The sequence below is a fragment of the Aspergillus nomiae genome (genome assembly GCF_001204775.2).
Source record: "Aspergillus nomiae NRRL 13137 chromosome Unknown contig00218, whole genome shotgun sequence".
NCBI classification, from domain to species: domain Eukaryota; kingdom Fungi; phylum Ascomycota; class Eurotiomycetes; order Eurotiales; family Aspergillaceae; genus Aspergillus; species Aspergillus nomiae.
In genome coordinates, this window is record NW_015378273.1 from 1 (window position 1) to 15,253 (window position 15,253).

Consider the following 15,253-nt stretch of genomic DNA (forward strand, 5'->3'; position numbering starts at 1 on the left):
AGAGGTCCGCGGAAACCTCATTATCCGCCAGCTTTGTATGAATTTAAGCCCGGAGCGCATTTACAGAACTCTAGCCGACTGTCTTGAAAAGGAGGAGGTCAGTTTGCCTTGCACAAAGAGCCAATAGACATGCTAAAATCCTCTTTGCGATATTAGGACATTGAATTCGCCAGTATTATGGTACAGAATCTTAACAATAACCTAATTACGGCGCCCGAGCTCTCCGGGCTGCGAAAACGACTACGAAACCTGGACACCAGAGTAACAGACCCGCTTCAGCTCACGCTTGGATGTTGTAACTAACAATCTGCATAGGAGGGCCAGATGTTCTTTGTGGCGTTATTTAGGTCTTGGTGTCATAACTCTGTCTCCACGTTTTCACTGTGTCTGCTTGCACAAGCATATGAGCAAGCCTACAACCTTCTTCAAGTTTTGTCAGTATGGGCATATCTATACTTGCTTAAATGTCCTAACCAAATTTTCCAGTGCCGAGCTCGAAATGACTGTCAATAATTTGATCCAAATCGATAAGCTGGTCCAGCTTTTGGAGTCACCTGTCTTCACCTGTAAGTTGTTGCTTTTTGGCCCTTCTGGTTGCTTTCGGTATCCCTTATTGATGAGCGCTCATTTGTTGGTAGATCTCCGACTTCAACTGCTGGAACCAGAAAGTTATCCATACCTCTACAAATGTCTCTATGGTGTCCTCATGCTCCTTCCACAGAGCTCTGCCTTCGCGGCTCTAAAGAATCGTTTAAATAGCGTTAGCAACATTGGCCTTCTCCATACACCTCGACTGTAAGCACACTTGAAACCCACCACAAGAATGAAAGCCAGTCTCAAATACTCCCATACTGACAGAAACCATTCTCACAGTTCCACGATGGTCTCAGCCTCCGGCTCAAGCGCCTACGATCGCTCGACAGGCAGCCGCCTCAAACGCGAAGAGAACACCATCCGCTGGGTCGAACTCCTCGATAAATTCAAAACCGTCCAGGAAAAGGCTCGCCGAGCCCTCCGTGCAAGGGAACGTCCCTTCGACGACGGCGTCGCCGGCTTCCAGGGTCATTCGTTAGCTGCCGCCCTCTCTGCTGCAGACCAAGCGCGGAACAAGGAACGGGCAAACCTCCCCGATACACCGCGAACAGGCCTAGGTCTTGGAGCCGGTGCCGAGGGACGGCGGAGTCCTGCTGATATGGGAACCAAAAAGGTGGTTCTATCCTAGGTGCTGCGCATAGACATAAAACCAGTCTTCCTAATTTGGGACGACTGGGTATAGGGAGTAGGAAGTCGAAACGGTAATCGGGGTCGCTCTGTTGGAAGGTTGATGCTGTTTGTGACAATATGTGCTTGTTTCTGATGTAGCTACACGGAGGTTGTCTCGTCTGTCGCCGTGTATAGTGCTTGTTTTACGGTGTTCCTCGAGAAGGATTTGCGGCTATTTGTCTGAGGTATCACACACGTCCGTTATCTAAACCTAGCGCCTTTTCACCTCTACCTCTAGACATATCACTTAGTGGTCATTGCATCTTTTTTCTCGAATTCTCAAAGAAGTGCGTATAGAATGTATGTACAGTTGAAGGGTCAAGTATTTGAAGAGAAGGGAAGCCCAGACAAGCTAAGAATCAAGTCGCTCAAGTCGAGAGAAAGTATGGACGAATCCAAGAAAAAAAAAATCTACCATAGCGTAGTTCCTTTTGTTATACCAAAAAAGAATCTCAACGCTAGGTGAGTTGGAGTCGAAGGAGAAAGGTAAAAACAAAAAATCGAACCAGATCGTACAAGGCAACACAGCGTTAACTAGAACACCCAAAGAGACTCCGGTGATACCAAAAGGAAATGCCAAAGTAGATATGACGTCAGTCAGACTGAGAAATGGACGTGCATGCCTGTCCTGCGGGGTACTGTACAGGTTTCTGCGTGGTCAAGCATGCAAGGCTAATCGGATCGTGCCGAAGGGGAATCAGGGGGGGTGCTGCTTGTGTCTCAGATCGAAGGAGGTCGGTCCAGTTCGCCCCCTCAGATGAAGAAAGCATGAACTTTTATCTTTCGTTCATTTCTCAACCATGAATGGAATAGCGGGACATATAACGGTCGGAAGTGTCGTCACATCCTCCACACGAAACGTAATGCCGAGGATATATAGTCAAAAGCAAGCGCAGAAAAACGTCAAATTAAATGGTTTCGTCACCGGCAACGCGACTCGCTGGATGATGATACACCCCACGAAGGGGATTTCCAGTAACTGCCGGTGGAGTGCTTGGAGACTGACCCTGGCGAGTTCGATCCGTTGGTATATACATATTCACCGTCAACGTACTGGACACCTGAGAATGTGCTCCGGTGTTTGCGACGAGCATAGCGCTGCTCTAGGCGGTAAAGTTCGATTTCTAATCAGAATAGCGGTTAGCAACGGGGCTATAATTCGAACAGTTCTCCCTGAGTCGAGGTCGAGATGGCGTAGGAGACCTACTTGCTTGTAACTTCTCGAAGAAACCCATCGTGTATGTGAATTTTGCGAAGTAAAACTTTTGATCCGTTGGTATTCCACAAGTACTTGATCAGACAGTCAAATTGGTTTGATTTCTGAGTGGGTATGCAGAGATGGTTCGACAGGAGATCAAGGAATTGCAACGCCCGCAAACGGAAGCAGTCGCTGGTTTCGGGAGGGAAAGGTGGTAATGGTAACAGATAATGATTGTAAACAAGAGCTTGTTGCTTCGCTAGAAATGCCGACAATATGGGTTAGCGAAGTAAAACAATGATGGCGACGTTCAGAACGGCGCAGGGAAGGAAACCGAACAAAGACGACAATGGCTTACCTGGTGGAGCTATTGTATAGTTCTATAACCGACAAAAAAGGAGTGATAAGAGGTATCAAATACCAGGATTTTGAGGCGGAGACCAATTGCCGGATGGAGAAGAGAGAAAAAGAAAAGAGAAGAGAAGAGAAGAGGAGAAAGAAGACGTTGGGAGACGAACGAGTGGAATCAATAATTCTGGGGGAGCAAGCCGTGGGCGGGAGAGGGCAAACACGCCAATTTGATATGGCCACCAATAGTAATTCAATAATGAGTGGTTCAGAAAAGATAGCTGGTGTACTAGGTAGCGTCAAAAGGACTTGATGGCTGAAGGAATGTGGGTGGTTCGACGAATGACGTTGATGCGTCAAAAGCCACTAGAAACTATGCGTGCGACCGCAAGACAAAGAAAGACAGACTGACAGAAAGAAAACTCAGATGAGTAAGAAAGATAAGGAGGGGGGTGAAAACAGGACAAAAAGATCAAAAAGAGAAAGAAAAGAAGATGGGTCACAGAAGAAGCGAAGAATTGACGGGAGTCTAGAAAGACCCGGCCGCACGTCGCCTGGCGGACGGTCACTGAACCGAGAGGGGCAAAAAACGTGGGATGGGGTTCGCCACTAGCCCACGTCCGGTCTAGCCAGGGGTCGGCCCCGTCCTCGGGCCGCCAGTTGGCCCGAATCACTGCCCAGAATCTGATATTAATCCCGCACTAACCGGCCGACGATGGCCCATTGTGTTCACTAGACTCACTAGACTCACTAGACTCACTAGACTCACTAGACTCACTCTAATACCCCTGAACGCGTTCTAGTTCCTTGGTATTTTTTATCCGAGACAGCGTTCGAGTAAGTATTAGTAGTACGTAGTCCAAGCTGGCGCAATCATGGCATATGCCCTCCTCCCGGGTTCGTTCGGACCATCCATGCACTTGGGAGTACTACGTATGGACTATGGAGACCTTGGGACAGAGTAGTAGTATGGTGTACCATCGATTTGGGTGCCGCCTCGCTGATTCGGCACTGTTCTTTGATCTCCACTTAGAACTGGACCTAATCTCACCCTTTATTTTCCCAAGAACGGTACCGAATGCAGCGTTGATTATGCTAGTGTATTTCGTCACCAAGGACAAGGAAAGTTGTAGTACTGTATAGGACATCCGAAAGTATAGTATATATGATCTTGGGACAGTTTCAAGGTGTCTGCAAGAAATAAGAAATAAATACTCTATAGCCGTAGGACCTTTCTCGAGTCAAAAATATATTTATTGCTAAATTGAACCAGCAACTACCCAACTTCCAAGTCTAGTTTCCTAACCGGCTCACTTTTGTCTGGGTTCTGGCAGCACCTCTTTCCCAGCACCTTCCTCAAACTCGGTGTTACCTTCGGTCTCTGCGTTTTCAGCGAAAGACATTTCTTGGGCTATATAGTGCAGGTGATATGTTAGCTTTCGGTTCAGTGGACCCAACAGCGCCAAATGACGGGCTCCTTACCGTTCCACAGCTCAGCATAGATGCCATCAAGCTCAAGAAGTTCACGATGCGACCCCGTTTCTGCCACGCGGCCCTCCTTCAGCACAAGGATTTGGTCGCTGTCACAGATTGTTCGCAATCGATGAGCCACGAAAACGCTTGTCCGCGCCTTGTCCTTGAGAATGCTGTTAATGTTCTGTAACAAAGCCTGTTCCGTGTATGTGTCGAGAGCCGATGTCTGTATTGGTCAGTTAATTACTCGTCAGGCGTAGGATAATCCGAGACAAGGACTTACAGCTTCATCGAAAAACAGGAGTTCTGGGTCCTTTAATATCAGTCGTGAGATAGCTAATCGTTGCTTTTCACCACCGGATATCATCATTCCTCGTTCACCAACAGCGGTCTTATATCCTTCCGGTAGCTTCTCAATCAGTTCATGGATGTGCGCCCTTTGTGCAGCCTTGTGCACTTCTTCATCAGTAGCGTCAATTCTTCCATAGCGAATGTTGTGTGCGATAGAGTCATTGAAGAGAGGGGTATCCTGAGGCACAACACCAATGGCTTTCCGTAAGCTTTCGAGAGTCACATCCCGCACGTCCTGACCATCAACAAGAATACGGCCTTCTTGGACATCATAGTACCGGAACAATAATCTCAGGATGGTCGACTTGCCGCAGCCACTGGGTCCCACGATAGCAAACTTCTGGCCAGCAGGAATCGTAAAGCTTGCATTCTTGAGAATAGGGCGGTCCGGGTGATAACCAAAAGTCACATTTTCGAATTTGATCTCCCCTCCGCGGTGGAGCTGTAGAGGTTTCGCATTTGGCTTTTCCGTGATATTCACATTGACCTTCTGTAGGTTGAATAGGGTCTCCATGTCCAGCAAAGATTGACGTAATTCACGGTACACAGAGCCAAGGAAGTTCAGAGGAACTGACAGCTGGAAGACAAGCTGATTGACCATAACCAGGTCTCCAACTGTCAACGAACCACTGGCGACTCCATTTGCTGCGAGGTACATCATGCCGGCAAGCGCACTTGAAAAAATCATGTTCTGACCGGAATTGAGAAAGGCCAACGACGTCGTCACCTTGATAGAAGCGTCTTCATAAGCTTTAAGCGCCTTATCATACCGTGCGACCTCAAATTTCTCATTGTTAAAGTACTTGACAGCCTCGTAGTTGATCAGAGAATCCACGGCTACTGTGGCACCGCGGTTATCCGCAGCATTGGCCTGTTTCCGGAACTTGGTTCTCCATGCAGTAGTCGTTATTGTGAAAGCAGTGTATGCGACCATGGTCGCAGCCGTGATCGCAGCAAATTGCGCACCATACTGATATGTCTGTCAATACGTCAGCAAAAGCCCAGGTTCGTGTTATGTACGTTTGTGCTATACCAATATTCCGCACACAAGAGATATCTCCAGAGCCGTAGGAACCACGTGGAAGACCATCGATGTCAGTAGGAAGCTGATGCCTTTCGTTCCGCGATCAATTGCCCGAGTCAAGCCACCGGTTTGCCTGCTAAGGTGGAAATTAAGGTCTAGCCGTAATAGATGCTCGAATACATTCCGTGCGACTCTGCGGATTGCCTTCTGCGCAACGCTAGCGAATACGGCGTTTCGAAGTTCTTGGAAAAGTGTAGCGCCAATCCTCGTAACACCATCTGGAAGACTATCATTAGACAGGGGTACTGCGTTGTATGTGTATGCCTCGCTTACAAGCTATGATCATAGAGCCTGCAACTGTATAGGCTGTCCCGCCAATTGCGGCAAAGTCCACATTCATCGAGTCGACAATGCTCTTGAAGTAGAATGGCACATTCACGTTGAGGAGCTAGACCCCACAAGGTAAGCTCCAATTGCAAAAACTAGGATGATTGCAGAATTATCACCAACCTTTGCTCCAACGAGTAACGATAGGGCAGTTCCGACACGCAGCTTCGTTCCCCAATCATCCTATGATATCACAATTAGTATCAAACATTCTCCAACCTACGACGGCTGCTCCAGGCCTTACCTTAGGCCAAAGATATTTGGCCATTTCTTTCATTATCGCCCAATCTGCCTTCCTTTGTTCCTTCTTTCCCACCGTAGTTTCGCTCAGAAGATCTCTCTTCGGCGTGCCCGCAGCATTCTGGGCATTCTTCGTTTTCTGGTCCGGCGATTGAGGGGCGAGCGGAGAACCGGAATTGGGTGTCTTCGGTGGTGAGGAAGGGTCTGAAGTAGTATTTTTGTTCAATAGACCTTTGCTCGTCGAGAATACTCTGAACTGGATGCTATGCCGTGTAGCTATCCGCGGCGTGGAGCGCGGGACTGCGGGACCGCGATGTGCGAAGTGCCCGGGGACACGGAGGCATGGCGGTCGGGCTGCCCGGGGCAGCATGGTGGTGAAATAAATATCGCAGCGACCGAGATAATGCGAGAACTGTGCTCTTATTCAAGGAACCATCATAATCGTGGTGGCGCTGCTGCGGAACTGCTGTCTCGTGAGGACCGCCGGGTTCGGAGGAAAAAGGTTCGGAAGTAAACGATGACTTCACAGCTCGATATTCCGAGAAATTGCTTTCCAATTTTGCGACAGACGGAGAACTGGTGGAAAGTAAATATTTCAACTTGCAGATGAAGAGGACTATATCATTCACAAAGGGTATTTAGCGAAGCAAGGCAAGCGACGAGGGTTATGAGATAGCACCAGTTGCGGCGGATCTGTCGCAATCGCCGAATCCATACCCTCAAGTTAGTTGAATTCAATCTTACCGACCGGCGGTAATTACAGTACTTGGCATACATGAACCACACAAGTTTGCGGCATTTTCTGCGTAAACGTGCGTTCCATTGCGGCATTTATGTATATGACTTCCTGGTCTAATCAATTCCGTGCTAATTCGCACCTCAAATGTTTCGCTCGGTATCGCTTCGGGCTTCATTAATTCATTTAATGCTGTCGAATCCTTCCTAGTGATTGAAGTGAATCAGAAGAGCCATCAAAATACTACTTTAACAGTAACTCTGGGTGAGGAAGTGGTAAAGCCTTGGAGAATCGAGACAGTCGTGCCTTTGGTTCGATAAAGCCAAAGACTGGCTTTAGAGCCGACAACTCTGTTCTATGTAAGCGAAGTATATGTTGAGTGTACAAATCTCAGAAGAGGATGACTTATACTAGACTTTGAATTGCACGAATGCGATCGCTATACATTAGATAATTAAACTAGCTCCAATATATATCTCTCGTCAACTCCCTGACCTCACTTCTTCACCCAGATGTTATCATCCCCATAACCATTGGCAATCCACGACTGAGGGAAGTATGACTCCAGAACTGTCTGCACGTAAGACTTGTCATCCACGCACATATCTCCTCCACTCGGTCCGATATGTGGGCAATGTTCCTTTGGTCGATACTGCACCATATGCTTGTGCACCTCCCGGCAAAGCAAGGTATCTCTTCCCAGCTCATATGGGTCCCCGAACCTCTTCTCCTTCGTCAAGACATCCATACATTGTTGGCGATTCTCATACTGCTTATTAGTATCCTTGCAGTAATTCTCGCTAGTCTCGCAGATAGCCTCCGCCAGCACCTTAGTCAAATTTTCCTTAATCACAACTGGATCCGTCGTATTGAACTTCACCGCTGCAGCTTCGAACAGTGTCTTAACGAACCAGTCGAACCAACGGAAGGTAGCATCGTATTGGGTGACCTTGCCATCTTCATTGAAGGCCATCCACGAGTCAACGGTCAGCGGGAGAAGAACACCGAACGAAGTCGAATTGAAAGTAATCACTGTCGTAGCCGAGGCCATGTTCTGGTTGGCGACGAACTGTGTGATAGTATAGTTGATTGCGACACCAGTTAGACTGAGGGAGTCTGGCTGTGAAAAAAGGCCGAAAATGTATTCGTTGTTCAGTTCTCGGCCGGGAAAGGTACGTGTAATATCGACACGTCCTTGGACCTTGTTCCTGTTAGTATCTATGCATAGGTAGGGGGGCTTTAGGCTGGGGTTTTGAGCGTACATCTTCGGTGAATACGGAGTCATCCGTTGCATTGATTTGCTTCAGATTAGCTGGGTAAAGGAAGTTCGTCCAGATATTGTTCTCCAAGGACCAGAGTTTATCAAAACCGAGATCAGGAGGGTCTGCTGCTGCAATGATAGCAGGGAGACATGAAACTGCTGCAAAGACAAGAGAGCGCATGGTGAAGATATCAATGTCTTTCTGTCTCTAGGGATCGATGTATATCCCGGACACGAAAGGCTTTTATATACGCCACTTCCCTACAGACATGATATTCAAGTCAGACAAGAGGGTCAGACTAGTGATTTTGAATCACAAATTGGGCTTGGAATGCTATACTATGTATCAGCTGGCCTGAAACTTGGCAATCTGACATGGAGAGTTTGTGGCGCATCTATAATACGGACCAGAGCTAGGAATGCATTTGTCTCCTAGCATCTATCCCTTGCTTTAACCCTTCGCGAGAGGATGTATTGCCCCACACAAGCTCGTACTTTTTATTTGTCGAAGAATGTCTCTAAGAAGTCACTAGCTTGTATTCTGTCCCATAATGTTTTCTGTTTGGTTGTTGAGTTGTGGGATTCCATCGTCAACAAGGTTATTATGGCGGGAGCTATGAGCACCAGTGACCTGGTCAGTCTATAAGAAGAACAAAAACTGAGCGATCCACTATCTGGGTGATCAAGTGGGTGTTTTTCTTAGGATATGCAGCTTCTCCAAACTTCGCACGCAGAGGTCACTATAGTCTAAGCCCTCCTGTTGCTTATGGAAACATGTGGTTTGTTCAAGCTTGGTAGGTGGTAGCCCAAGCTGAAAAGGGATAACAAAAATATGTGAAGATCTACTCCTTGGTACCGGCATAAGACATGTCTGAGGCGTATGCTGCCTGCATAAATAGATGAGGAACTGCGTAGCATGGACCCAATATGTGCAGCGTGAATTCTACCTATACCTGTATGTGCGTAGGCAACTTCAAGGAGGATATCGATATAGTCATCTATATCTTGTATTTTACTCTCTGCAGCGGGACAATCAGCAAAACTAAAATGTAAAAAAGGTTACAGAGTGCACTCGAATGACTATTTGGAAGACAGACAAAAAAGAAAAAGAAAAAAGAAAAAAAAAGAAGAAGAAGAAATTAATGAGATGGAACGATAGGTTCACCTCTATTCTGTGTCAGGCGTTGGCCCGTGTTTATTGAAATAGTCATGAATATGGATGCATAGATTTGGTCCGTTCCACCTATGAATATGCCTCGTATTTCGGAAGTAAGCAAACAAGCCAGCTTAGCAATAATTTCTACGTAAGATTTCGCCAATCATAATCTCGTTGAGCGAGCTGTGGTTCAAATGATCAGCCGCGGAAGCCCGGATTGCTACTCACTGGGTTCACGACGATCAACGTCGCTAAGGTGACCTAAGCTCATGACTTGAGCTGAACAAGGACATCCCACTGAGAACAGTGAACACTCATTGGTTGTACAGCATAATGGTAGGAAAGGGTATCCACCTGGGCAGGATAGGATTTCTTTCGCTTTGAGCTATTGGTAGAAAAAAGTAATCTGCAAAGGAATGGGATAGTGGCTTGCATAGGCAGGTGATCTGCATTGCTCAATGTACTGGTAGTACTGGTACGAAGAGATATTCATCACATTTACCGCTATTATAGAAGTGAATACGGAGTACTGTGCTCCTTATGAACGATATCGTAATCATATAATTATCATCTGAAAATATGAAAGATTGGCATGATAACCTCAATCGGCATTGTTCAAGTGACCATGGTAACTCCACATTATAATAGGCGCCCAAAACTCATGATCATAGACCTCATGTAGCCTATGATAGCAAAAGGACAAAAACATAATATTGTGCTCAGCTGCACTGGTTGCCTAAATTGTCCCAAACTCATGGCTGTCATAGCATCAACTGCTCTGAACATCTAGCCAAAGTAACGCAGATATTTATAAGAATTATAGGTCAGTGACTGATGTACTGAAATACTGCAGACACATCTCTTTCGCCGCTCTCCTGGCGCATCAGTAGGTCCTGAATCTTGCTGAGCGCACCCTTCTCGCCATCATTAACAAGATGATTCCAAGTGCTGGTATCGCCATACAACATAGCCTGTGCCTTGATGAATTGCGTTCCATCCGGTCTGCATCTCTTGCACTTGAAGGTGTCATGTGTGTCACTTCGAGTTTCAGGTTTAAATTGGAACAATTCGCGTAGAGACTCTAAGGAAAAATGTCGCTCAACGTCCTCCGCTGAATCCACAACGCATGAGGACAGTGATTGCTTATGAGATTGCCGTTGGAAAATCTTCTCCTCAATTGAGCCGGTCGCGATGAAGCGGTACACGAAGCAGTCTTTCTTCTGGCCATCACGCCATACTCGCGCCAATGCTTGTTGATCAGCGGCTGGGTTCCAATCTGGGTCAAACAGCACGAGGCGATTGGCGCCTATTAAATTGAGGCCACATCCACCGGCTTTGCTGCTGAGGAGGAATACAAACTCTTCCCCGTCCGGGTTATTAAACTTGTCGACGAGCTTTTGCCGCTTATTCACATTCATAGTACCATCTAACCTCAATGAGCCATATCCCCTTGACCTACATAGCTTTTCGAACAGGTCAAGTGTCTGAGTGTAGTTACTAATGAGAACAATTTTGTCGTTGGTGTCCTGGCGTATGCGTGCTAGCATTCGATCCAGAACCATCATTTTCCCCGAATACCAAGATTTGATATCGCGGTCACGCCCTCTTGCCTCAGGTGGGACATAATCCTCAGGGAATGCGAATTCACACCCCGGAAGGTCGGTGGAAAGGTTAAGTAGATCAGGGTGGTTGCAGAGCTTCTTCAAAAGGCCAATTGCCTTAAGGGGTTGGCTTCCTTTGCCCCTAAGCAAGCTCCTAATCTCTGGACTCTGAATGAAGTGGTTATAGAGGTCGAGTTGGAATTGGGATAAGTTGCAAAAAACAACATGCTCATACTTGACGGGCAAGTACTTCGTCAATATGTCATTTGTTCGGCGGATAATGAATTTGTTGACAATGGTTGAGAGTTCAGCAAGACATTCATCGCCTTTCTTTTTGTCTTCGTCCGACCCTGCAGCATCCCTTCCTCTGAGAATAGGCAATTCAAACCTTTTCCGAAATTCATTCTGCGACCCTAATAAATCTGGATTGGCAAAGTTAAGCAGGGCGAAATATTCTGAAAGGTCGTTTTGAATAGGAGTTCCTGACAAGATAACACGACGTTGCACATTTAGACTGTTTAGTGCAGTCCATGTTAAACTATCCTTATTTTTGAGCCGATGACCTTCGTCGCAAAGAAGTAGCCCTATGGGACTATCTTTCAATACTTCAACATACATCCTGAGCGTTTCGTAGGACACAATGAGCACAGGTCGTACAACGGCGCGACCGGAAGCAATAGCCCATTGCTTGATCTGAGATGTGAGTTCTGTTTTCGAAGCTTTACCATCCACCGCAAAAGGAGTGATGGCATCTTTACCTAGCCATTTCACTGTGGTTGTTAACAGGCATTCAAAGTTCCAGGGCGCACTACTTACCAAGTTCATTGGCCCAGTTGCCAACCAGACTTGAGGGACAAGCAATGATACACTTCTGGATAAGGGTCTTGCCTGCCTCAGGAGACTGCTTGAGCAATGTCCACATCAATGAGATGCATTGTAGCTATCGCCGTCAGTCGAGACCATTGTTCAGAAGGGTCTGTTGGCCATACCGTTTTCCCTAGTCCCATGCCATCTGCCATTATACAGCCATGTGCGTTCTTATCGATCATACCGGTTGTGCAGCGGTATAAAAACTAAAAAACAGTTATGGTTAGTCTAACATCGCAAGAGAGTGTTGACTGGAACAGTCATGTTACCTTTACACCTTCAATTTGATGTGGACGTAGAACTTTTGCCAACCTTGGATCTATCACGACAGGAACCTTTGGACCAGATTCAACTTTCTTCTTGAGACCAAGTATGTCTGCTAAGCTCTTATGCACAAGGGGAGCGTCCAACTTGGGCTGTTCTTCTTCTGGCTTTCCATCGGCTGGCGACTTTGTTTCAGTGTTCTCACCGACATCATCAACAGTCGGATCATACAGCACTATCGCGAATTCTCCGCTAGGATCATGTAGAGGTTTCACAATAAATGTAGCACCTTGTCGCATCCCCAGAGTTGGTGCTGCTCTAGCGCCATTGTAGCTGTCAACCGCCTTATTGATTAAAGGTATCTTGAATCGTTGTTTGAATGTTGTCTCTTTATCTTTAGGTTTGAACACAGGGAACCTGTTCACATCTCTGGTGGCGAGTGCTAAACGTTCCTCGTTGGTATATGGTTTTTCACTATTGTCGTCCACACTTTCATCAGCTCCCGCATAATTCACCTTTCTTCGTTTTCTCGCAGGTTTATCAGACGTCCGTGTGGGTGTAGCAGATCCAGGGCATTTGAACGGTTTCGATAGGCGGTCAATGGACGTCGAGGACGGGGTCTGGAGGGATTTGGATAACGGTGTGTTTCCACCATCTTCCCTTCCACTCGGTCGTGGTCGATACCTTAAAAGAATTAGCGATTTATAGCATTAGGAGGTTGAACAGTTTCCTCCTTACATTTAAGGTAGTGATGCTAGCCGGGCAGCCTTTCTGATACACGTACTAATAGGTAGGTTGGTGCCTGGCAGTCAATGTCACTTCCATAAACCCAAGAACAACGCGTTGCCGCTTCTTGGCGCGCTTTCCTGTGATTGCCCTAACACCAAAGTGTCACGCTGTCACGTGGTGATACCAGGGCTACTATGGAACCCCGCCCCTATGACGAGCTCGCACCAAATGGAAGAAATGAAGTAACCTTAAGACTACCGACTACAGTTGAGAGGTCGAAGTTTGATCTCATGTCCTCAGACTTCTGGGCTGGCTACCTTAGTGGGGCCATTGGGATCATCATCGGAAATCCTCTGGACCTTATCAAAGTTCGATTACAAGCCAGTCATGCTACACATGCAGGTGCAACATTGCCACACCAGCAATTGGGCCGTTTTGAGAGCACCAGCTCACTCGTGCGAGGTTAGCCAGCCACTGTGAAGTTCCCCGACAAGACGCATCAACTTACCTGCATATTAGGTGCTGCGGCTCCAATTCTCGGATATGGGGCTTTAAATGCTATTCTTTTTGTTGCCTATAACCGGTCATTGATGCTCTTGGACAGTTCTGTGACAGACCCCACAAACCCTCAAGGAATTCCACTGTATAAATTATGGCTTGCCGGTGCTGCAGGCGGAGTGGCCAGCTGGACTGTGTCGTCTCCGACTGAGTTTATCAAATGCCGAACGCAACTTGACACACGCCCGGGAGTGTCATCTTGGACCGTCGCCAAAGATACCATAAGAACCCTTGGCTGGAGGGGCCTTTATTATGGAGGAGCCATAACCTGTGCTCGAGACTCTATTGGCTATGGATTTTAGTACGCACAATGCTTCCCCGGATTTCTTCCCCCCCGCATGTTCTACTTAGAGTGCACTATTTACTTATAGTGTCACAGTTTCTGGACTTATGAGTATTGCAAACGTCTCATGGTTTCTAAGGATGATGATGCACAGCAGGCGGCAATCAAAGTACTACTTTGCGGCGGTGTTGCCGGAGTAGCTACATGGGCTTCGGTTTATCCGCTGGACATGATCAAAACTAGATTGCAGGCGCAGGGGCTCGGGACACGTCCTGAAGACCAGCCTCTGGTGCGGTCTCAGAATGATAGACGGGCGCTGAACAGCTTTCAGCTCGCTAGGGAGACCTATCGGACAGAAGGGCTGAAGGCCTTCTATCGCGGGTTAGGAGTGTGTAGTGTAAGGGCTTTCATAGTAAATGCTGTCCAGGTATGTTTTTCCACATATACAGATCGGGGCCACAGCTAATCAAGCAATGTGTGTAATAGTGGGCAAGCTACGAGTGGCTCATGGTGTATCTCAACAACCCATGGAATCAGACACATGCGCAAGTTTCATAAATAGGGATATACTCGGGAGCAGATTGTCCTACGAATATTAAGTTATGTCCATGTATTGCGACTTGTAAGTAATACTCGCCCTAACTGAGTAGTGGCCGATGTAGTGGAGCCCAATATACGAATGTCCGAGAAACGGCGATTCCGGTCGGGTCACCGCAACACGGAATCAGCGTACTCGGTAAATCGGGCGCCAAACTCTGGCGGTTTTCGGCGCATGTGGTTTCACGTGTTTCATGTGACCATGCCGGTCGCTGATTGGGCGAAAGGACTTGAGCTTTGCAACCAATAGCATTGTCTTCAAGACAACATCAACCCTCACGGATGAATTTTTTTCTGTCGCTTGCTTCTCGTTCAGCCTGTCCAAGAGACATATCCCCCTTCATATTGGCAATGTATATCCGATAGGTGCGGACACTCGTCAAGCGCGTATTAGTCGTAGAAGCTTAATCCTCCATGTCGACAACATTTTCTTCCAAGCGAAGGCCCTTATCGGTGCCTAAACCCACAGCGGCTTCAGCGACTTTCTGTGTATGAGGCTCTTCACGTAGGAGGCGAATTCTGTATGCACAGGATGCGCTCGAGTCAGCTTCAGATTGCGTGCGAAAGCTTGCGCCAAGATGCGCTGGTCTGTTACTGACCTTCGTTTATGGTTTTTACCCTTTGTGTGGGCAACCAGGTTGTGTTCACTCTCAAACCATTTTGAGCACTCAACGCAGTAATGTTTTCCAAGTCCCGGTAGGTCCTCGGGGTCCTTGGTGGCTTTGTATTGCGCAAGGTGTTTGGGGGATTCAATATCAGCTCGAACCTGATCGTAATCCCTGTAGGTATCAGTCCAGTCAGAATGTTTTTCGCAAATCCCTAAGAAGTAGACAATAACTGAGAGTTGTAGTACCTTGTCCTGCGCTTTGTCTTAATTCTTCTCAAAGCGCCCATTTTGGATACCTATCTATCAGAAC

At 47.1% G+C, this 15,253-nt stretch overlaps 7 protein-coding genes across 7 annotated transcripts; 2 read left to right on the forward strand and 5 right to left on the reverse strand.

The window, feature by feature from the left end:
- Positions 1-37: 37 nt before the first annotated feature.
- On the forward strand, positions 38-1,391 carry ANOM_006258 (VAC14 family protein; the record flags this gene model as incomplete). Its single annotated transcript, XM_015551515.1, has 6 exons — positions 38-97; positions 157-261; positions 316-434; positions 487-566; positions 639-795; positions 874-1,391. The coding sequence occupies 6 exons, from the start codon at positions 38-40 to the stop codon at positions 1,220-1,222; spliced, it is 870 nt and encodes a 289-aa protein (XP_015405175.1). The 3' UTR covers positions 1,223-1,391.
- A 742-nt stretch (positions 1,392-2,133) lies between these two features.
- ANOM_006259 (uncharacterized protein) lies at positions 2,134-2,761 on the reverse strand (the record flags this gene model as incomplete). The annotated part of the gene is made up of 2 exons (XM_015551516.1): positions 2,134-2,387; positions 2,471-2,761. Coding segments are annotated over 2 exons (345 nt in total), but the record flags the coding sequence as incomplete, so codon positions are not given.
- Positions 2,762-4,119: 1,358 nt separating this feature from the next.
- On the reverse strand, positions 4,120-6,693 carry atm1 (ATP-binding cassette Fe/S cluster precursor transporter ATM1; the record flags this gene model as incomplete). The annotated part of the gene is made up of 7 exons (XM_015551517.1): positions 6,289-6,693; positions 6,168-6,227; positions 5,991-6,105; positions 5,667-5,935; positions 4,566-5,612; positions 4,292-4,508; positions 4,120-4,220 (listed from the first exon to the last, which is right to left on the reverse strand). Exons 1-7 carry the CDS (start codon positions 6,652-6,654, stop codon positions 4,120-4,122), a joined length of 2,175 nt encoding a protein of 724 aa, XP_015405185.1. The 5' UTR covers positions 6,655-6,693.
- A 746-nt stretch (positions 6,694-7,439) lies between these two features.
- ANOM_006261 (uncharacterized protein) lies at positions 7,440-8,544 on the reverse strand. Its single transcript, XM_015551518.1, has 2 exons — positions 8,283-8,544; positions 7,440-8,221 (listed from the first exon to the last, which is right to left on the reverse strand). The coding sequence occupies exons 1-2, from the start codon at positions 8,460-8,462 to the stop codon at positions 7,517-7,519; spliced, it is 885 nt and encodes a 294-aa protein (XP_015405184.1). The 5' UTR covers positions 8,463-8,544; the 3' UTR covers positions 7,440-7,516.
- A 1,717-nt stretch (positions 8,545-10,261) lies between these two features.
- Positions 10,262-12,852, reverse strand: ANOM_006262 (DNA-dependent ATPase RAD54; the record flags this gene model as incomplete). Its single annotated transcript, XM_015551519.1, has 4 exons — positions 10,262-11,808; positions 11,855-11,978; positions 12,028-12,111; positions 12,175-12,852. Coding segments are annotated over 4 exons (2,433 nt in total), but the record flags the coding sequence as incomplete, so codon positions are not given.
- A 240-nt stretch (positions 12,853-13,092) lies between these two features.
- ANOM_006263 (putative mitochondrial carrier protein) lies at positions 13,093-14,297 on the forward strand (the record flags this gene model as incomplete). The annotated part of the gene is made up of 4 exons (XM_015551520.1): positions 13,093-13,360; positions 13,418-13,757; positions 13,836-14,166; positions 14,226-14,297. The coding sequence occupies 4 exons, from the start codon at positions 13,093-13,095 to the stop codon at positions 14,295-14,297; spliced, it is 1,011 nt and encodes a 336-aa protein (XP_015405186.1).
- A 200-nt stretch (positions 14,298-14,497) lies between these two features.
- ANOM_006264 (putative C2H2 finger domain protein) lies at positions 14,498-15,230 on the reverse strand (the record flags this gene model as incomplete). Its single annotated transcript, XM_015551521.1, has 3 exons — positions 14,498-14,855; positions 14,936-15,115; positions 15,190-15,230. 3 exons carry the CDS (start codon positions 15,228-15,230, stop codon positions 14,741-14,743), a joined length of 336 nt encoding a protein of 111 aa, XP_015405189.1. The 3' UTR covers positions 14,498-14,740.
- Between the last annotated feature and the right edge of the window lie 23 nt (positions 15,231-15,253).

Bases quoted from the DNA above. Each gene is read 5' to 3' on its own strand.
- ANOM_006261 (XM_015551518.1), bottom strand. From the start codon at position 8,462: ATGCGCTCTCTTGTCTTTGCAGCAGTTTCATGTCTCCCTGCTATCATT. The intron at 8,222-8,282 runs GTACGCTCAAAA...AACAGGAACAAG, and splicing joins ACTCCGTATTCACCGAAGAT to GTCCAAGGACGTGTCGATAT.